Below are 16,333 nucleotides of genomic sequence, written 5' to 3'. Positions count from 1 at the left end.
TATATATATATATATATAAAAATAGTCTACATACAGAGTCTGTGTACATTTAGAAGAGTCTGTATATAGAAAAGTTCGAGCTATATATATCTCTACTTTAGTCTATAAAGTACAAATCTACCCTGTCTTCTGCTTGACTTGATGCTGACATGGCTATCTACTTCTCTGTGCTCAAGACCAAGAGAATTAGTCTTGCTGTCTTGTTGAAACAACCCAGTTTATTTGTTGGGCCTTAATTCCACATATACTTTTAGGTAAATGTTATATCCCAATCTATATTGTTTTAAGTATTGTACTGACAAAGTAGCCGTCACATTTCTTTGTAGGAGCTGGCTGCTCCAACCTGTCATCTGGCCTGTGGGGCTTCCCATGGGTCTAGAAATTTGGCATCGGAGGAGCAGTAGCACCGCCCTCCTTCTGTTAAATATCAAGATCTGTGGGGAGCCCAGGGCCCTGCACATTGGCTGATCCCAGCAGACAGGGCCAGGCAAGGCTGCTGCTAGGCCCTAGGGCCTAATCCCTTTGGGAAGCACAGGGCCCAATCTCAGTGGGAGGGGAAAGTGCCAGACCCCCTGGAGCCCAATCCCAGTGCATGGAGGCAGGAGGGGGCCTAATTCCAGTCAGGGTAGGAGCACAGTGCAGGGGTCCCTGGGTTCAAATCCTGGCAGGGAGGAGCAGTACCTGGCCCCAGGGCCTCATCCTGGCACAAAGGGCTGCATCTAGCCCATGGACTGGTTTCAAGCTACTCATCTGGCCCACAGAGCCAAAAGGTTGAGTACCGCTGGGCAAAATAATACTATGTCATACATAGATGGGCCTTGAGCAGCTGATGAAATGAGCTTCAACTGATGGAAGACTGATACAGATATAGATATATTTACTTTGGTTAATCTATAAAGTGCAAATCTACTTTGTCTTCTAATAATGGGTCACAGAGTCACAGAAGTTTAGGGCTGGAAAGGACCTCGTGAGATCATCAGGTTCAGTCCCCCTGTTCTGGGCAAGAAAGACTGCTGGGGTGAAATAACCCCAGCAAGGTGTGCATGCAGTTTCCTTTTAAAGGTCTCCAGGGTAGGTGCCTGCACTGCCCCTGCTGGGAGTCTATTCCAGAGTCTGGTCATACAAACCACAAAGAAGTTTTTCCTTTTATCCAGTCTGAAACTAGGAGTTTATGACCTTTGCTCCTGGTTTTCCCCTGGGGCGCTTTGGTTACTAGAATACAGTACACCTTGCAATCAGTTAAACTTCTGTGATCGTTTGGATGACAAGTGATATATAAAATTAAGATCTTTATTCTGTATCAGTTTTATAGATATCTCATGTAATCTTGTTTGTTCTGTATATTTGAGGGTTGGTTTGTTTTTCTTATGGATTTCCACACAGAATCCTATAGTTTTTACAAGCTACTTAATCTTCAACTGTGGTACTTTTTTAAATCTGTTTATCCCCATTACAACCTGGACAAGAGTTTTAGTGATAAGGCAAATTGTATAGCTACATAAAGAGACTAGGCTGATAATAAATAGTGCAGTTGTTAAACTGCTAGAATGTTATGTGCACTTTTACTAAAGTAACTGATTTAATACAAGATTCTCATTTTATTTAGAAGTTCAAGCTTTGAAAGTGAAGATACTGTTGTTGCTTCTCAAACATGTAAGAATGTATTTTAATGTTAATGATATTATCATACTTTATTTAATTCCTTAAATATGATTTTGTGTTGAGCTACAGTCATTCTTGCATAGGAACTCTTGCTATTCTTTGATGTCAACTGTATGGTCCATGGGGCAGATCCAGCCCACCAGTCCACTGGAAGCTAGGGGACATGGCCAGGGGAAGTGGCCTGCCACAGAAGGCAGCAGGAGATCAAGAGAGGGTTGATACAGCCCCAGTCGCTCTCCAGTTGCTTTGCCCTTCCATTCTGGAGCTACTGCATGCCCTGTTCCAGAACTGGAGCTGCCGTTACTGCCATTGCTACCACATGCCCCAGGCTGGATCCAGCCTGCAAGAAGCCCCAGAGTCCAGATCCAGTCCAAGGCACAAAGCGTGTTTGACACCCTGGGTTTACATAATCAGATGAACTGTTACTTTTATATTTGAGCAGTAGCAGAGTTTGTGAGTTTCCATTTCTACATAAAGAAATGCATAAAGGCTAGAAAGTAGAATGTCCACAGCACAAATCAGACTTGCTCTTCAGCTAATTTTATGCACATTTCCTAATAGACTCTGGTATTGTAAAGCTGTTAAAATAAAACTACCAGATTTCACAGTGTATAGATCGACACAGTGTATAGGTCGACCCCCATCTTTCTGATCTGACAGGTAAGGATTTTCATAGGCACTGTGTATAAGATGGGGCTGGGCTCAGCACTTGGCTAACACAGCCCCATCCCCTGTGAACGGTGCTGCCTGCAGGGGATGGGGATGGGGATAGGGCCGAGTTCGGCATTCAGCTGACGTCTTCATCCCCTGCGAGGAGCACCAGCACAGTGTATAAGTTGAGTTTGATTTTTAAAACACAAAAATTAGGCTTCAAAACCATGCATTACAGTATATATATAGTTTTAAAACATTTCTAAATGTATATTTGTACATACCTAATACGTTTTCATTAGACCCTGATTTGAGCCACAGGTATTTCTGCCACCAGATTTAAGAATAGCTAAAATGGCTGACGTTTGATAGATCCTCACAAACTGTTTAAATAATGTTAAAGAATTATAGTAGGTAGTTATCTCTGTTTGTATTTGATAAAGTTGCCTAGAATAACATCAGGCAGATCAGTATGTGCGAGCAGACTGGTGACACATTCCTGTTACTTGGAACACTGGAGTTTAACCCTTTATGAATAACCAGACCTGCCTAAATTGTTAGAATGGTGGTGGTTCATCTGTAGTTATAGAGAATTACTTTTCTCTATTACCATGTACATAGTAAAACTGCTAAAATTATGAAAGAATTGGTATCTTGCTTATTTCATCAAAATGATGATTGAGTCATAATTTGTATTAGGAAATACTTGTGATTTTGGTAAAAGGAAGAAAGTACAGTATGTCATATTTGATTCTGTCATAGCCCATATCCATGTCCAATTACAATCTTATATTTAAAAAGCCCTTTTAATGCAAAGTATACTTCCAGATTATTTAAACTGAAACAAAAAAATAAAAATCTAACTTGCTATTTACCTTTTGCCAAATCACTTATGACCTCAGTTTTTCAGAAGTAATAATCACGTATGAAAATCAGGACATCTCTCTGTGCCTTAGGTTTCTAATTTATAGAAAAGAGATATAAATAACTAATGCGAATGAAATTAGTAATTTTATATTTTTGCATTTTTCTCATCTTGAAAAATTAAAACAAATTAGTCAGCTTAATTTATTTTGTTAATTTCTAGTCTATTTTATTTTCAGAATCTTATATTTGTGTACCTTCCTTCAGGTCTTAGGACTTTAAGTACCTCACTAGAAAGTTTTTACTTTAAAAAAAAGCAACTTCCATTATAATTTTTTTTAAGACAGTTTTGTAGTTTTCTACAAAATCTCTATTTTGAGTCAGGTTTGACCTGCCTGTTTATTTAAGTATAGAGAAAATATCCCCTAAAGAAGCTTGCAGTTGTAACTGTGGGGATTTTTAAATCCCCTAAAGAAGCTTGCAGTTGCAACTGTGGAAACCCAGAAAATACAACAGAAATTTAAAAAAATATTGCAAGCCAAATACCTTATGTTGTGCAAGGTCACTAAGTATTAAAACATTCAGTCTAATCAATGTTGAGTCACCAGAAAATAAAATCTTTTGTAGTATCTTTCTGAGTGACTCCTAATGGAAGGCTCTTCATATTGGGGGATTTGGATTGTAAGAATTTAATTTTCTCTCACATTCTAAGTACAGGAATTTGTATTTTCAGGCAGAATTAAAATCCCTATTTTTTTGTAATTCTGCAATCTCTTTTAGAGTTTCTATAATATTCACATACCAGATATCACATGTTTATTAAGGACTTAATCCCATCTCAAACACAGGTTGGGCAGGCAAGGGATGTAAGTATGGGCCATTGATGTAAATTACATTGTAGAGGGCAACTCCAGATACCAACTTGTCCCTTTCTGAGCTCTTGATGGTAGAAGATCAGGGCAACTGATATTAATGTAAATATCCTGTCTTTAAAGGACTTTGTACTTAAATATTTTATCTGTTTCCATTTAAATATCCAAAAAGCACAATTGTATCTTATCCCAAATTCTCAGCCATTGTTAGTTGCAATTACTAGTGGAGTTTCTTTTTCCACTTGTTTCATGATTTGGTTTTTTGCAACAGTTGTTTTCCTGCCCAACTATGGCAGGGTTTTTTTAATGTTATTGTCCTACATCTTTATTTGTTTGTATAACAGTATGTTTGGTTTAAACTTAAAGAAAAGCAAGTACAAAACTTATTTTGTTGTGATCATATAGTAATAAACATATTATTTTTAAAGCAAATATTGCCAACAGCAAAAGACAGATTAGCTACACATACTAGAAGCACATTGAGATCTATCAGTGCACACAACATAATACTATGTGACTATTCAAATCAATATAGTTTTTCTCTTACAAAGTTTGCTGTATTTTGAGATGCACTTCCCAGAAGTGTAACATCATCCAGCATTTACACTGAATGCTTGTAAAAGAACAGGGGAGCGGAAATAGCTTCTGCATTTACATTTTATTGATTAAGGGTCAATATCCCCCTTGTAAAGCAGAAACAATTATAAACTTAGAAACTAGAAAACTGAATATGATCAATGTGAAAGCTTATAGGCCAGTGTTGTCAAATTGGCAGGCCTTAAATTGGATGCCCAAATGAAAAGTTCCTGGGCCCAAGGAGCAGAATGCTCCCCACTAGGTGCATCTACATGTGCAACTAATCCAAAGCAACAAACTCCAGAGTTTATTGCCTGGAGTTTATTGCTCCCTGGCGCTCTGTTTGAACCTGCCCTGGGAACAATAATCACCAGGGTTTATTGCATCTGAACGTGCACCCAGGACCATAGCACATTGAGCTGGGTTGAAGCAACTCCAGCTGCCAGGGGATCCGAGGGGTCAGCCTGCCAGCACAGCCCCGCTCCCCCATCTCCATGTGTTGTAGAGGGCTGGCTGGGGCATAAGGGTGCTTCAAGGTGGGGCTAGCCAGCAGGCAGCCCCAGCACTGAAGCACTCTCTTATCCCAGTCAGCCAGGGCAGCTTCTGCACGTGTGCTGCTGTGGAGTTTTTTACTCCACAACAGGATAGTACTTGTATTTACAAGTACTAGCCTATCGAAGAGCTAATAAGTTTACTCCAGCCTAATAGGGGTGCATATGTAGACACTGAGACATTTACTATGCAGCTAATTAGTCTACTGCTCAGTAAACGTCTTGCGTAGGTGCACTGTTCACCAATATCTATGAGAAGGGCCATCCCTGGTGGGGGGCAAATCGGGGAGACTGCCCTGAGCCCTGTGCTTTGTGGGGCCCTGCAGGGCCGGGCAGAGTGGCTGTGGTGACTCTGCGCCACTGCCACTGGCTTTGCATCTGGCTGCTCCCTTCCCCTACACCCCCCCCGGCTTCTTCACATCCAGGGTGCGTGGATCAGGGCAGGGCCCTGCACAAGCAGATTTGCCACAGATCCCCCACCCTGCTTGGGTTGGCTCTGCCCGTTAGAGTTTTGAATGCTTGGAATATCTGAAAATAAGTTATCTTTTATTTCGGTGTTAAAATGGGGATTAACTTTATGTTTAGACTGCCATATTCAAAAACTTTTGACCAGTCTTTCTCTTGAGGGACTGATAAAAAGAGGATTTTTGTAATGTAAGAACTAAATGCCATTCTTTGTTACAAAACAAATGTTTACCAGTGCTAACACTGAAGATTATTTAAAAAATGAACAAATTTGCTTTTCACTACATATGCTATTTGTTTCCTTTTTGCTTTTGATCTAAGTCAATAAAACTAACCTAGACAGTTTCATTTTCTGGGGTTAGGAGAAAATGCTGACTTTGTTTTACTTTATAATGAGTGAGCACTTAACCCCCCTGTGGCAAAGCTTTTCTACATTAATGTTCCTTTTCCTATTGTGCCACCAGTTTCCTGTGTGATCTTGGGCACATTATTTAATTTTTTCGATCCTTTGTTTTCTCATCTGCAAAATGTGAACGATTGTTTACCTGTTAGATGTAATGTGAAGCTCATAATACTTTGCTTAGGTATGTAGTGCTATAGAACTGAAAAACTGTAGTATTAGTAGCAGTATTTATTATTATATATTTCAATTACACACAAAAAATAATGATGAAGTTTCATGGTTTCAAAGTCCAACATCAAGGAGTTAGAATTAAAGTTGTCTATGCACCCTTACTTTGACGCCTTGTGTACATCTGCAGCATGATGCAATCAGTCCTTAATTACATGGTAACATGCTAGTTTTCCACAAGAACCCTACCTCATTTGGTAAACAGAATGGATGGAACTCATTTCAAATGACCGGGGTTACACATATACATATACATATACATATATGTATGTATGTACACACACACACACACACACACACACACACACACACACCAGAGCTGTGAGGTATTGGAACATGCTCAATGAGGATGGAATCTTCAGAAATGTTAGCTGCTAAATTTTAAATCTCTTAATGGCATGTGCAAACTGGGATTTTTGAAAGCTTACAACTTGTCCAAATATAAGTATATTTTCAGAGAAAGAGTAAAACGTACATCCCTGTCAAATGTCAAGACCCTGCTTCAAATATGCAGACCGCAGCTTCTTCACCCAAAGGTTACCAGAATATTTTAATGCAGCCAAAACAATCCACCTTTATTTTGCCTCATTCTCAGAAATTACGGAACCATTTTAGCTGAAATTTAAAAAAATTAAAATAACAAAAAACAACCCTAAAACAGAAACCTGGCATGAAAAATTTCAGCCCAAACATCAAAGTTCAGCAAGGAGCCAAAAAGAAACTTACAGGAAATATCTGGTGTCTTAATGATAGCATGCTACCAGCCCTGACTATAGTAAGGAAAGAAAAGCAGCTCCTAACCTTGTCTAGTCTAGAACATTTTGTGGTGCAAGTACATACTACACCTGTCAGATGCATCATTCAAACACACTGCATTTTTTACAGTCATGCACAAGTGCTGGAAGCAACATGGCAGTCCTGGTAGAAAAGCTTATAATTTTTGTATCTTGCATTGCATCACTGCTCTTGCAGCACTAGTGTTGATTTTCCAGCTGCAATGTCACCTATACTCAGGACAGCTGTCTAATTTTGAGCTGTTGTAGCTTTTGTGATCCCATGCATATGGTTTTTTTTCTGCTTGGGTAGGATGTAGTGCAGGCCCCTTTTCAGGGTGTGTGCTGGAAATTTTGGAGTAGTGTATTCAAAGGACATTTGGTGCCTGGGTATGTTGACCAGGCTTACGTTAGATAGAAGGCTACTGTGGATGCACTAAACTTATTGAACTCTGTAGTGTGGACAAGGCTAATGTGTCAATAATACTGTCATTCATTAACTATGTTGAGAGACTTTTTTTTATTAATGTGCTGCAGAGAAACACATACAAATCACTGTAGGCCTAGATGAGTTTTCATTTATTATAAATACAATGTTTGTAGATTTTACTTTTAGGGATAAAATATATTAAATCTCCCAATATTCTAATGAGCTTCATTGTTAAACCAAGTTGCTACTGAGTTCTATGAATCTACTCAGAAAAGATGATTTAAATGTGAGTACAGTTCATATTATAATTCCTAAAGAACAGTAATCATCTCAGTCCTGTAAGTTGAAATTTCAGCATATGGGTACACCTTCTTTTATTTTCTTTCAGAAGTCTTCCTAAGACTTGATTATATTTTCAAATACTGGCTAACTGGTCTGTAGGAGACCCATTACATTGGTGGCCCAGTTATATCTGCTGTGATTCTTAAACAAATTAATCTGTAGCAAAAGAGCATCCTGCTAATTATCTGTATCAAACAAATAATAAAAGGAAATTGCCCACGGCCTGAAACAGACCTCTAAGACTTTGTTCTGATAATGTCTGCTCTATTGAGAGCTTCACAGCAGTCTGTTAGATAGTCAGTAAAACCTGTTGCATATGACTGGATAATATTTAGTTGCTTTAAATTTTCACATTGTTAATGGGATGTTTGTCAATCTCTCTCTTCCATTTAGAAGCTAAAAATGAACTGGCTTCACAATATGATTTGCCACCTGAATGCATATCCAGGGCCACAGGAGGGAAGGGGTGACTAAGCTAAACCAGAAGGATGATGGAGCCTAACAGGGCAGAGAGAATGCACGTGGTCCTTCCTCCAGGTCTTCTAACCTTTCCCAGGTAAGGTACCGATCCCAGATAGCCTTTCTTCAAGGTGAGAAAGACTGCCATAGATAGCATAAAGCTAGTGTGGCTCCATTGGAGCCAGTAGAAGGCTTCCAGGTTAGAAAAGCAGTACACCAGATCTGCCCAGTTTGGCAGCAGGCACTAACTCTCTATGAGTGAACCATGTGAAAGACCTCCCCAAGGAACGCATAGAAATTTATATCCAAGCAGAAAGCTGTAAAGAGGGATTAAGATGGGAAAGAATAATTAGGCCTAGTGAAGGGGAAAACAAATGCTTTATTTTTCAGTTATCCCGTTTTTTTATTACAAACCCAGCAAGCCATAGCAGGACACAGGTTTTTGACAGGTGAAATATCCAAGCTAGCAAAAGTAACAAATATACCTATTGGTCTGCTTTTCTCTTCATTATGATTGTGTTATTTGTTATAAATTGAAAATATGCTTCTTAATTGGACTCTGTAGTCTGAAAAATATTTCTTCTATATCTCCTTGAAATTCAACTGGACCAGAAAAAAAGCCTGTTGCAACTTCTCAGTATCTTCTCTCACCTGGTATGCTGACATTTCAGTGATGTAGCATGTAAACAATTATAAACAGGTTCATAAGTATTTATGTGATACAGGTAACCTATATTCTTGGAATAAGAGTAGGTGTCCCAATGACTGCAAGAAAGCCACCTCCCCTGAAATTGCACTGGTCTTTGTGACCCATCCTAGGTCTCACAGTTCAAGTTATTCATTGACAAGGCTTTTACAATCACAAGCTTTTACTGAAGCTTTGATAAGACACTCCAGCAGTTAGTGGCAATTGAAGGCAGTCTGCACAGCAGAGACTCTTAACAGGAATGAATGGATTTTCTCCAGCACGAATGAAAGAAATCTGACTTAATACAGATGCTATAAAAGGACATAATGTGTGGCCAAAGACTGAAGAGATCTGTGACTTTTTGGACACTTGTTTTCATACGAACAGTTACTGGACTTGCCGGAGATGGAAGATCTGTGTGGAAAAAAGACCTTAGCCTCAGTCCTGTGAGTGGTACTCAGATGTTTCTATATGACACTTTTCCTAAAGAGTTTCTTTGGGGGGTAGGGACTGGAGCATTCCAGGTGGAAGGCAGCTGGAGAAAAGATGGAAAAGGACCCTCCATATGGGACCACTTCATCCATTCAGAGTTCACAGACGCTGCCAACACAGCTGGCTCCAGTGACAGCTATGCATTTCTGGACAAAGACTTGTCAGCTCTGGATTTCTTGGGGGTTACATTTTATCAGTTTTCAATTTCATGGCCAAGGCTCTTTCCCACTGGAATGGTAGCAACTCCTAATGAAAAAGGACTCCAGTACTATAGCTCTCTAATTAATGCTCTAGTTCACAAAAATATTAAGCCCATAGTTACTCTGTACCACTGGGACTTACCTTTAACACTGCAAGAAAAATACGGGGGATGGAAAAATGAATCACTAATTGAAATCTTCAGTGACTATGCAACCTTTTGTTTCCAGACTTTTGGGGATCGCGTTAAGCATTGGATTACAATCCACAATCCTTATTTAGTTGCTTGGCATGGGTATGGTACAGGTATGCATGCACCTGGAGAGAAAGGGAAAATAGCAGCTGTCTACTCTGTAGGACACAATCTGATCAAGGTACAGTACAACTGGATTTGATTTTAACAACTATGAAAAATAACAGGAGGAACACTAATATGATAGAACAGAACAGATCTAGGACTGGGGAATACTAAGAAGTAATAGTAAGTGTTTAGGAGTCCTTTATCTTCTTTTAGTGTTTGTTTTAAAAGTCTGCAGCCAGTTCAATAACTGTGTTTTAAAAATACCAGTTAACTAATTCAGTTCAGTTACTTTTCACTTGCAAAGCCTGACAACAGTGTTTACCTCCAGTTTGTCATGATTATTTTGCTAGGTTAAAATTTTTTCCATGTTTGTGTATTTGACAAATTCTACCACTAATAGTATCCACATAGAAATATTAACTGCATCCCAGTAAGATCGTATGGAAATTATTTCTTACCAACTGAACTAACGAGATTATCAGTTTTGTTTTGTTGTTGTTATTGCTAAAAAACAAATAGCCTCTGCTTGTATTTAAGAAATTACACTAAGCATGTTCTGTTTTTAGCAGTATCAGTTTTATTATCAGTATTGTTTTACTTAGCAATTGTCTTCCACGATGCTGTGCACACCCTATGGACTCAATGTTGTTCTCAGCTGAGTTCAAAAGATGCAGGCAAAAGCACTGGTTCTAGCATATCACTTGTTTCAGTTTATAGAAATGATAGAAGACACCTATCCATATGTCTTGGGAACTCTTGGTTTTATTTCAAACACTTTCTAAATACAACAGTTTAGAAGAAGAATGAATAATGCTAATATAGTCCTTTTTGTCAGCATTTTTCCAAGTGTGTTATGAAAGAGGTATCATTATCCTGATTCCAATTACAAGCCTACTCCCTCCTCCTCACTTTCTTGCCATTACTATTACAACTTTCCTACATATTATGACTGTTTTTTGTGCAGGAATATGTATACCTAGAAATAGATTTTAATTGCCAAAGCAGCTAACATAGTTTACAATGGAACATTTCTCTTCTTTGGATTTGCTTCTGGATTTTTGGGCTCTCTGAAGCTTTTCTTTACCCAAACCTCCCATTCATTTAAATGTGAGCTTTAGGAGAGAAGGGTCAACAAGAATTAAGCCAGATAGATAGATAGATAGATAGATAGATAGATAGATAGATAGATAGATAGAGTTTCTGTAATATCTCTATATAGCTATATATCTCTATATAGATTTATATCTACATATAGATATAAAATAATATTAATCCAGCTATTTAACTACATACTGTTCATAGCCATTCATTCATTCCTGTCTCTAGATTAGCCTTTGATTAGGAACTATCTTACAGGTTGCTCTGTGCAAGACCAAATATATTACTGGTGCTTAACAAACAACCCCCCCCCCAATAAAATACATGGAAAGAAGGAGGTGTGGGCTGTTCCAGACCCCTTTTTTCCCCAAAGTTTCTGGGTATCTTGGGGTCTAAAATTACTTGGATTGTTGTCAATACCATATTATTTTTTATATATTAGCAAAAACAACATTTAGGGGTTGTGCACTGTCTCTTAAAAAGGACTGGAAGCCAGAGCATCCTTCAAAGGAAGGAGTAACTTAGTTACTGTAGACAAGCTTTGCCTATTTCAGACAGTACTGAGAAATAGATTTTGAATGTTCAATGTCATGCTAGTAAACATTAATATATCCTAGCTAGAGCAGTAGTTTGTTCAAACAGAGCTAACATGTAACTGCCACAAAAAATGGTATTGGTAAAATACAAAACATTCAAAAAACTTAACATTTATTTATACTTGTAAGTAACTATTTGATTATGATGCCCCTAAGGCACAATATAGGTGGAACTCCACAGTGTCATTTGTCAGACACTTTACAGAGTAGAATATTGCTAACTTTATTTATATTTTTTTCCTGTTTGTTATATTGCATTTAAAATCTCAACCTCATCACGTTCATTGCGACTTTTGGCCATTGATTTCAGTGAGGTACAGAATTCATACTTCTAAATGTTTTCAAATAGGGATGAACCACCTATATCCCTGTCTGAGCGTAAAGGATTTCTCTCAATTTTGTCCCCACATTTAACATCCTTCTGATAGGCTGAAGGAAATTGCAGGACATAAGAAGAGCTTGCATTTCGGGGACCTTGACATAATTAGCTGATGATCTCTGTCATGGAGGCAAAATGTAGAAATTGGATAAAGTGAAGGTGGTCAGAGTTTCAGCAAGATGCTTTTTCCATTTGAGTATGTCATTCATTTTTAACAGTACTGTAGTAATTTTGGGGGCATTGTGAAAGAACTACATTTTAAAGAAATATGTGAATGAAGAGAGGGTATTGGCTTGAAGGGACCCCTTTGCGTGTCAGAGATATATGAAAAGTGGACCTACTAGACCACATGGGTGAGGGTTAAGAAACTAAGCTAGGTATGTTAGGAGTAGAGTTTTGCAAAGCCTTGAAAGTGAGCTGAGCCTACATATGAAGAAGTGGCTTATAGTTTGAGTGTCTTGCCTTTGGGGTACCCAACTCAAGACCCTCATTTTTTTTCTGAAAATCAGGCCCCATAAAGTAAGTAACCAAAAATAAAAGGACCTTAACATTAGCAGCAGTTTTTTATTATGCAGCAATAAGATTAATATTGCCAGCCTGTTCACATGACTTAAATTAGGTGGATAGCTTCATAATTAAAAAAATAAACATAAATAGTCATAACTGGAACTGAAAAAATATACAATTCTAAGATAATGGGAAGTAAATTACATCTTACTAATGGCTTCCTAATAAAGAGAATGAAAGTATGAAAATAGCAGCAGCATGTTGCTTACATTCTTTTAAGGACCAGCTTCTGGTACACTTAATTGTCTTCAGTGATACTCTGGTTGATTTGTTGCCTCAGAAAAATTAATGGAACTATTCACAGAGTAAGATGTTATTTAACTTCAGTAATGTTGTCACAGTCTAGCCTTAATGTTATTTAACGTTGCTTTATTCTTCCATGAGAACTTGAATGTAAATTTTATTCCCCTCCACCCCCTAAACAAGAAGTCACAGGAACTGAAATGGTTAGGAATTTTGGATCTGATCCAAAGTCTGTGGAAGTCAGTGAAAAAACAAACAAACATTGATTTCACCATATTTGGGACTAGGCTTCTGGTGACACACCTCAGTAGTAAAACCTCATTTGTAGATAATTTGCTTGAAGATGAAGGAATTGAATTTTCCATTAGAGCCTATGTTCATTAAGTATGTTTAGCAGAAAGACCATGTATGGAAAGCTATGGGTAAACTGACCTGGCCAGTATAGGATTATGTCACAAAGCAACTGAATGGCAGCTCTGGAATCCTCTTATGGATGTATAGTTAATATTTGTATAAAATATATTGGTCCATCTCATAAAGGAGAGTGTTAGTTTTAGTTTCATTTGCCTATGTAGCACTCCACTTTGCAGGAACTAATCATAGTTCACTGAACAGGCATATTTTTATGTGGCAGCTCATTCATATCTGTTGCTGAGTTTCATAGAATGACAGAAATAATTCAACAAACCATAAATCCCACATTGTCTGGACTTTGGATTCTTTTATCTAGTCTCTGAAGGTCCGAAAACCAATGAAGTCTGAGGAAATTTTTCTTCAGTCTAGGTTATAAATATAGCCTTTTTCAATCTGTGGTAGCAAATTTAACAGATGGAAGGTGTGAGAGAAGAAAATAACAGTCAGACGGGGGGCGAGGGGGAGGGGCTGAGGAGAAAGCAAATGAATCATAGAACCAAAATATAAAGTGAAATGCAGCTTAATCTAAATACAGGTAGGGAGTAAGAAAGTTAATTATTCTCCTATTACAAGCAGGATTTTATAAGGAAGTCTGTATGCATCTGTCTTCCTGTTCCCACTGCCAGTTATCATCTCCCTTCTTCCCATAACCATGTGAAATCACCTCTGTGGAAGAATCCATCTCCACAAGTTGGATGGAGGATAGCAGTGGACAAATTCTATTCCACCTATTGGACATTTAAGTGGACTTAGGTGCCTATGTGCAATTCTATTCCACCCTGCTCAAGTCCCTGAAAAACCGTTAATATAGAAGGTAGGTGGGCCCTCCTCGTTGCTGTTTTTTCTGTGTTTCAATCTTAAGGGGCAGATGACAGCATTTTGCAAAAATAGAGGCGTTCATGCAGTCTTTTTTCCACCCTGTTAAAGTCCCTGGATTATACCTAGGTGCCTAAATCCATTTAGATTCCTAATAGAATCTGGTTCCTGGTTTCTACCAGGTTCTTCCTCTCCAACTATACATGGGAAAAGTTGGTTTAGGTTACTGCAGGTGCCATATGTTCTAAAGTATGTTTCTTCCTCTCCACAATTTGGAAGCCCCCTAAGGCAAGAGCCCTACAGTACAGCTCCTATAAGAGTCATGCTCTTCGGGACCTATTGGAAGCAAAGCAGGCTGAGTAGACTTAAAAACAAAACAAAACAAAATAAAGGATTTCCCTAGAAGCAGAGCTCTCGGGTGCGGGGCAGGCGGGTGGGGTGTCCATGAGAATAGAGTTAGAAGGCTACCGTCTTCCTTATTGGGCAAATAGCCCACAGTGAAAGAATTAAAAGGAAATTTCAGTTTGAGAAAGCTTGTGTTTTCGTGGCTCTGCATGGGATACTCCTACAGAAAAGGTAGCAATAGTTGATGGTAATTTTTTAAAACCTGATTCTTCTCCATGTAATTCAATAGAAAATATGTTGTTTAAAGGTCATAAATTGCTGTGAGTGTAACTTAGATAATGGACATGACAGATTGCATGATCATTATCATTAGTGTAATAAGCAGCAGCATCAAATCTCAGTCCACTTGGACAGTTATTGTCAGACAGAAGGGAAGCTGCTTCTTTTTATAGTCAAGCAGACTGCACTTCATAAAAACATCAATGAGTGATACACCTTAGCATAAAAGGAGCCAGGGAAAACACATAGCTGAGACTATACGAAGTGTGCAAAGGAACCATTTAACCATGGTGGTGAGAAATGAGCTGCATGCCAAAAAAGTTGATGGATTTTGTGGATTAAAAATAAATCTGATATAGTTTCATAGTTTCATAGTTTCTAGGGTCGGAAGGGACCTGGGCAGATCATCTAGTCCGACCCCCTGCCATGGGCAGGAAAGAGTACTGGGGTCAAACGACCCCAGCAAGATGGTCATCTAACCTCCTCTTAAAAACCCCCAGGGTGGGAACCTGCCCCCCCTCACTTGGAAGCGGTTCCCAGCCCCTAGCCGCCCTGACCATGAAGTAGCGCCTCCTGATGTCCAACTTAAACCTTCCCTCCGCCAGCTTGTGACCGTTATTCCTGGTCACTCCTGGCGGCGCTCGGGGGAACAGGGACTCCCCCAGTGCCTGTTGATCCCCCCCTGACTAGTTTATAGCAGGCCACAAGATCCCCCCTCAGCCTTCTCTTCTGGAGGCTGAACAGGTTCAGGTCCTGTAACCTTTCCTCATAGGACCTACCCTGCTGTCCCTTGATCATGCAAGTGGCCCTCCTCTGGACCCTCTCGATGCTGTCCACATCCCTCTTAAAGTGTGGCTCCCAGAACTGGACGCAGTACTCCAGCTGTGGCCTGACCAGTGCCGCATAGAGGGGGAGGATCACCTCCTTGGTCCTGCTTGAAATGCATCTGTGGATGCACGACAATATGAAGCAGGAAGATATAAAGCACTCAGAGTAATGTGATTCTGATAGAGTTAAACAAGAGATTCACTTTGCCCAGTATTTACCATTTTCTTAGGATCTGGTTCTGTTCACTGTGACAGATCCTATACCACCTATTAGGCATCTAAGTGCAATCCTGTTCCATGCTGTTTGAGTTCCTAAAAATCCATTAATGCATCTATTTTTATGGTATGCCATCCAAGTCATAAAAAAGTGAGGAGGAGGACCCACAACATTTTTCAGGGACATGATGGTGTGGAATAGGATCACTCTTAGACTCTGGCCCTATGCTTTGTTCTCTTTTTTGAGTCCTTTAAGATTGATCACTATCACAAGTTATAGAACAGTCTCAATATTCCTTTTCTGCTCTGGACCAGTGCTCTCTTAGCAGTTCTGCCTTTATTATGTTAGGCAGGAAGAAAATAATTGTTATTGTTATTAACAAACATTCAACAAAAAAGCTCATAAACAGACTCCTATAATGAGGAAATACCTGCAAGAATCCTTTTCATAGAGATGCCTTCACCTTATTTCCCTATGGTAAAGGCACCTAGGCCTTCCTCAAAACCTAATGTATCCCTAGGGATGCATTAGAGAACAGGGCCATTCATGCAGACTGCAAATGCCCAGGTAGACTGGCAATAGGCAACCTAGTAGGGG

General features: G+C 39.1%; 1 protein-coding gene across 4 annotated transcripts in view; it reads left to right on the top strand.

The window, feature by feature from the left end:
* KLB (klotho beta) overlaps nt 1–16,333 on the top strand; it is a 42,334-nt gene that overhangs the window by 4,250 nt on the left and 21,751 nt on the right. For 2 of the 4 annotated variants that reach the window (XR_003095381.1, XR_003095380.1), the window contains exons 2-3: nt 1,607–1,653; nt 8,211–8,373. Coding sequence is in view for 1 of the 4 variants with exons in the window: in XM_006029241.3 (XP_006029303.1) it covers nt 9,291–10,028 (738 nt within the window). In the remaining 3 variants the exon portion in view is untranslated. Of the gene's footprint in view, nt 1–1,606; nt 1,654–8,210; nt 8,374–9,187; nt 10,029–16,333 lie in introns of those variants that run through there. The other 2 variants (XR_003095382.1, XM_006029241.3) reach the window with 2 other exon arrangements.

The sequence above is a fragment of the Alligator sinensis genome, unplaced genomic scaffold (assembly GCF_000455745.1).
Source record: "Alligator sinensis unplaced genomic scaffold, ASM45574v1 scaffold246_1, whole genome shotgun sequence".
NCBI classification, from domain to species: Eukaryota; Metazoa; Chordata; order Crocodylia; family Alligatoridae; genus Alligator; species Alligator sinensis.
The sequence above is the reverse complement of the archived record's forward strand: the minus strand, read 5'-3'. Positions and strand labels throughout refer to the sequence as shown.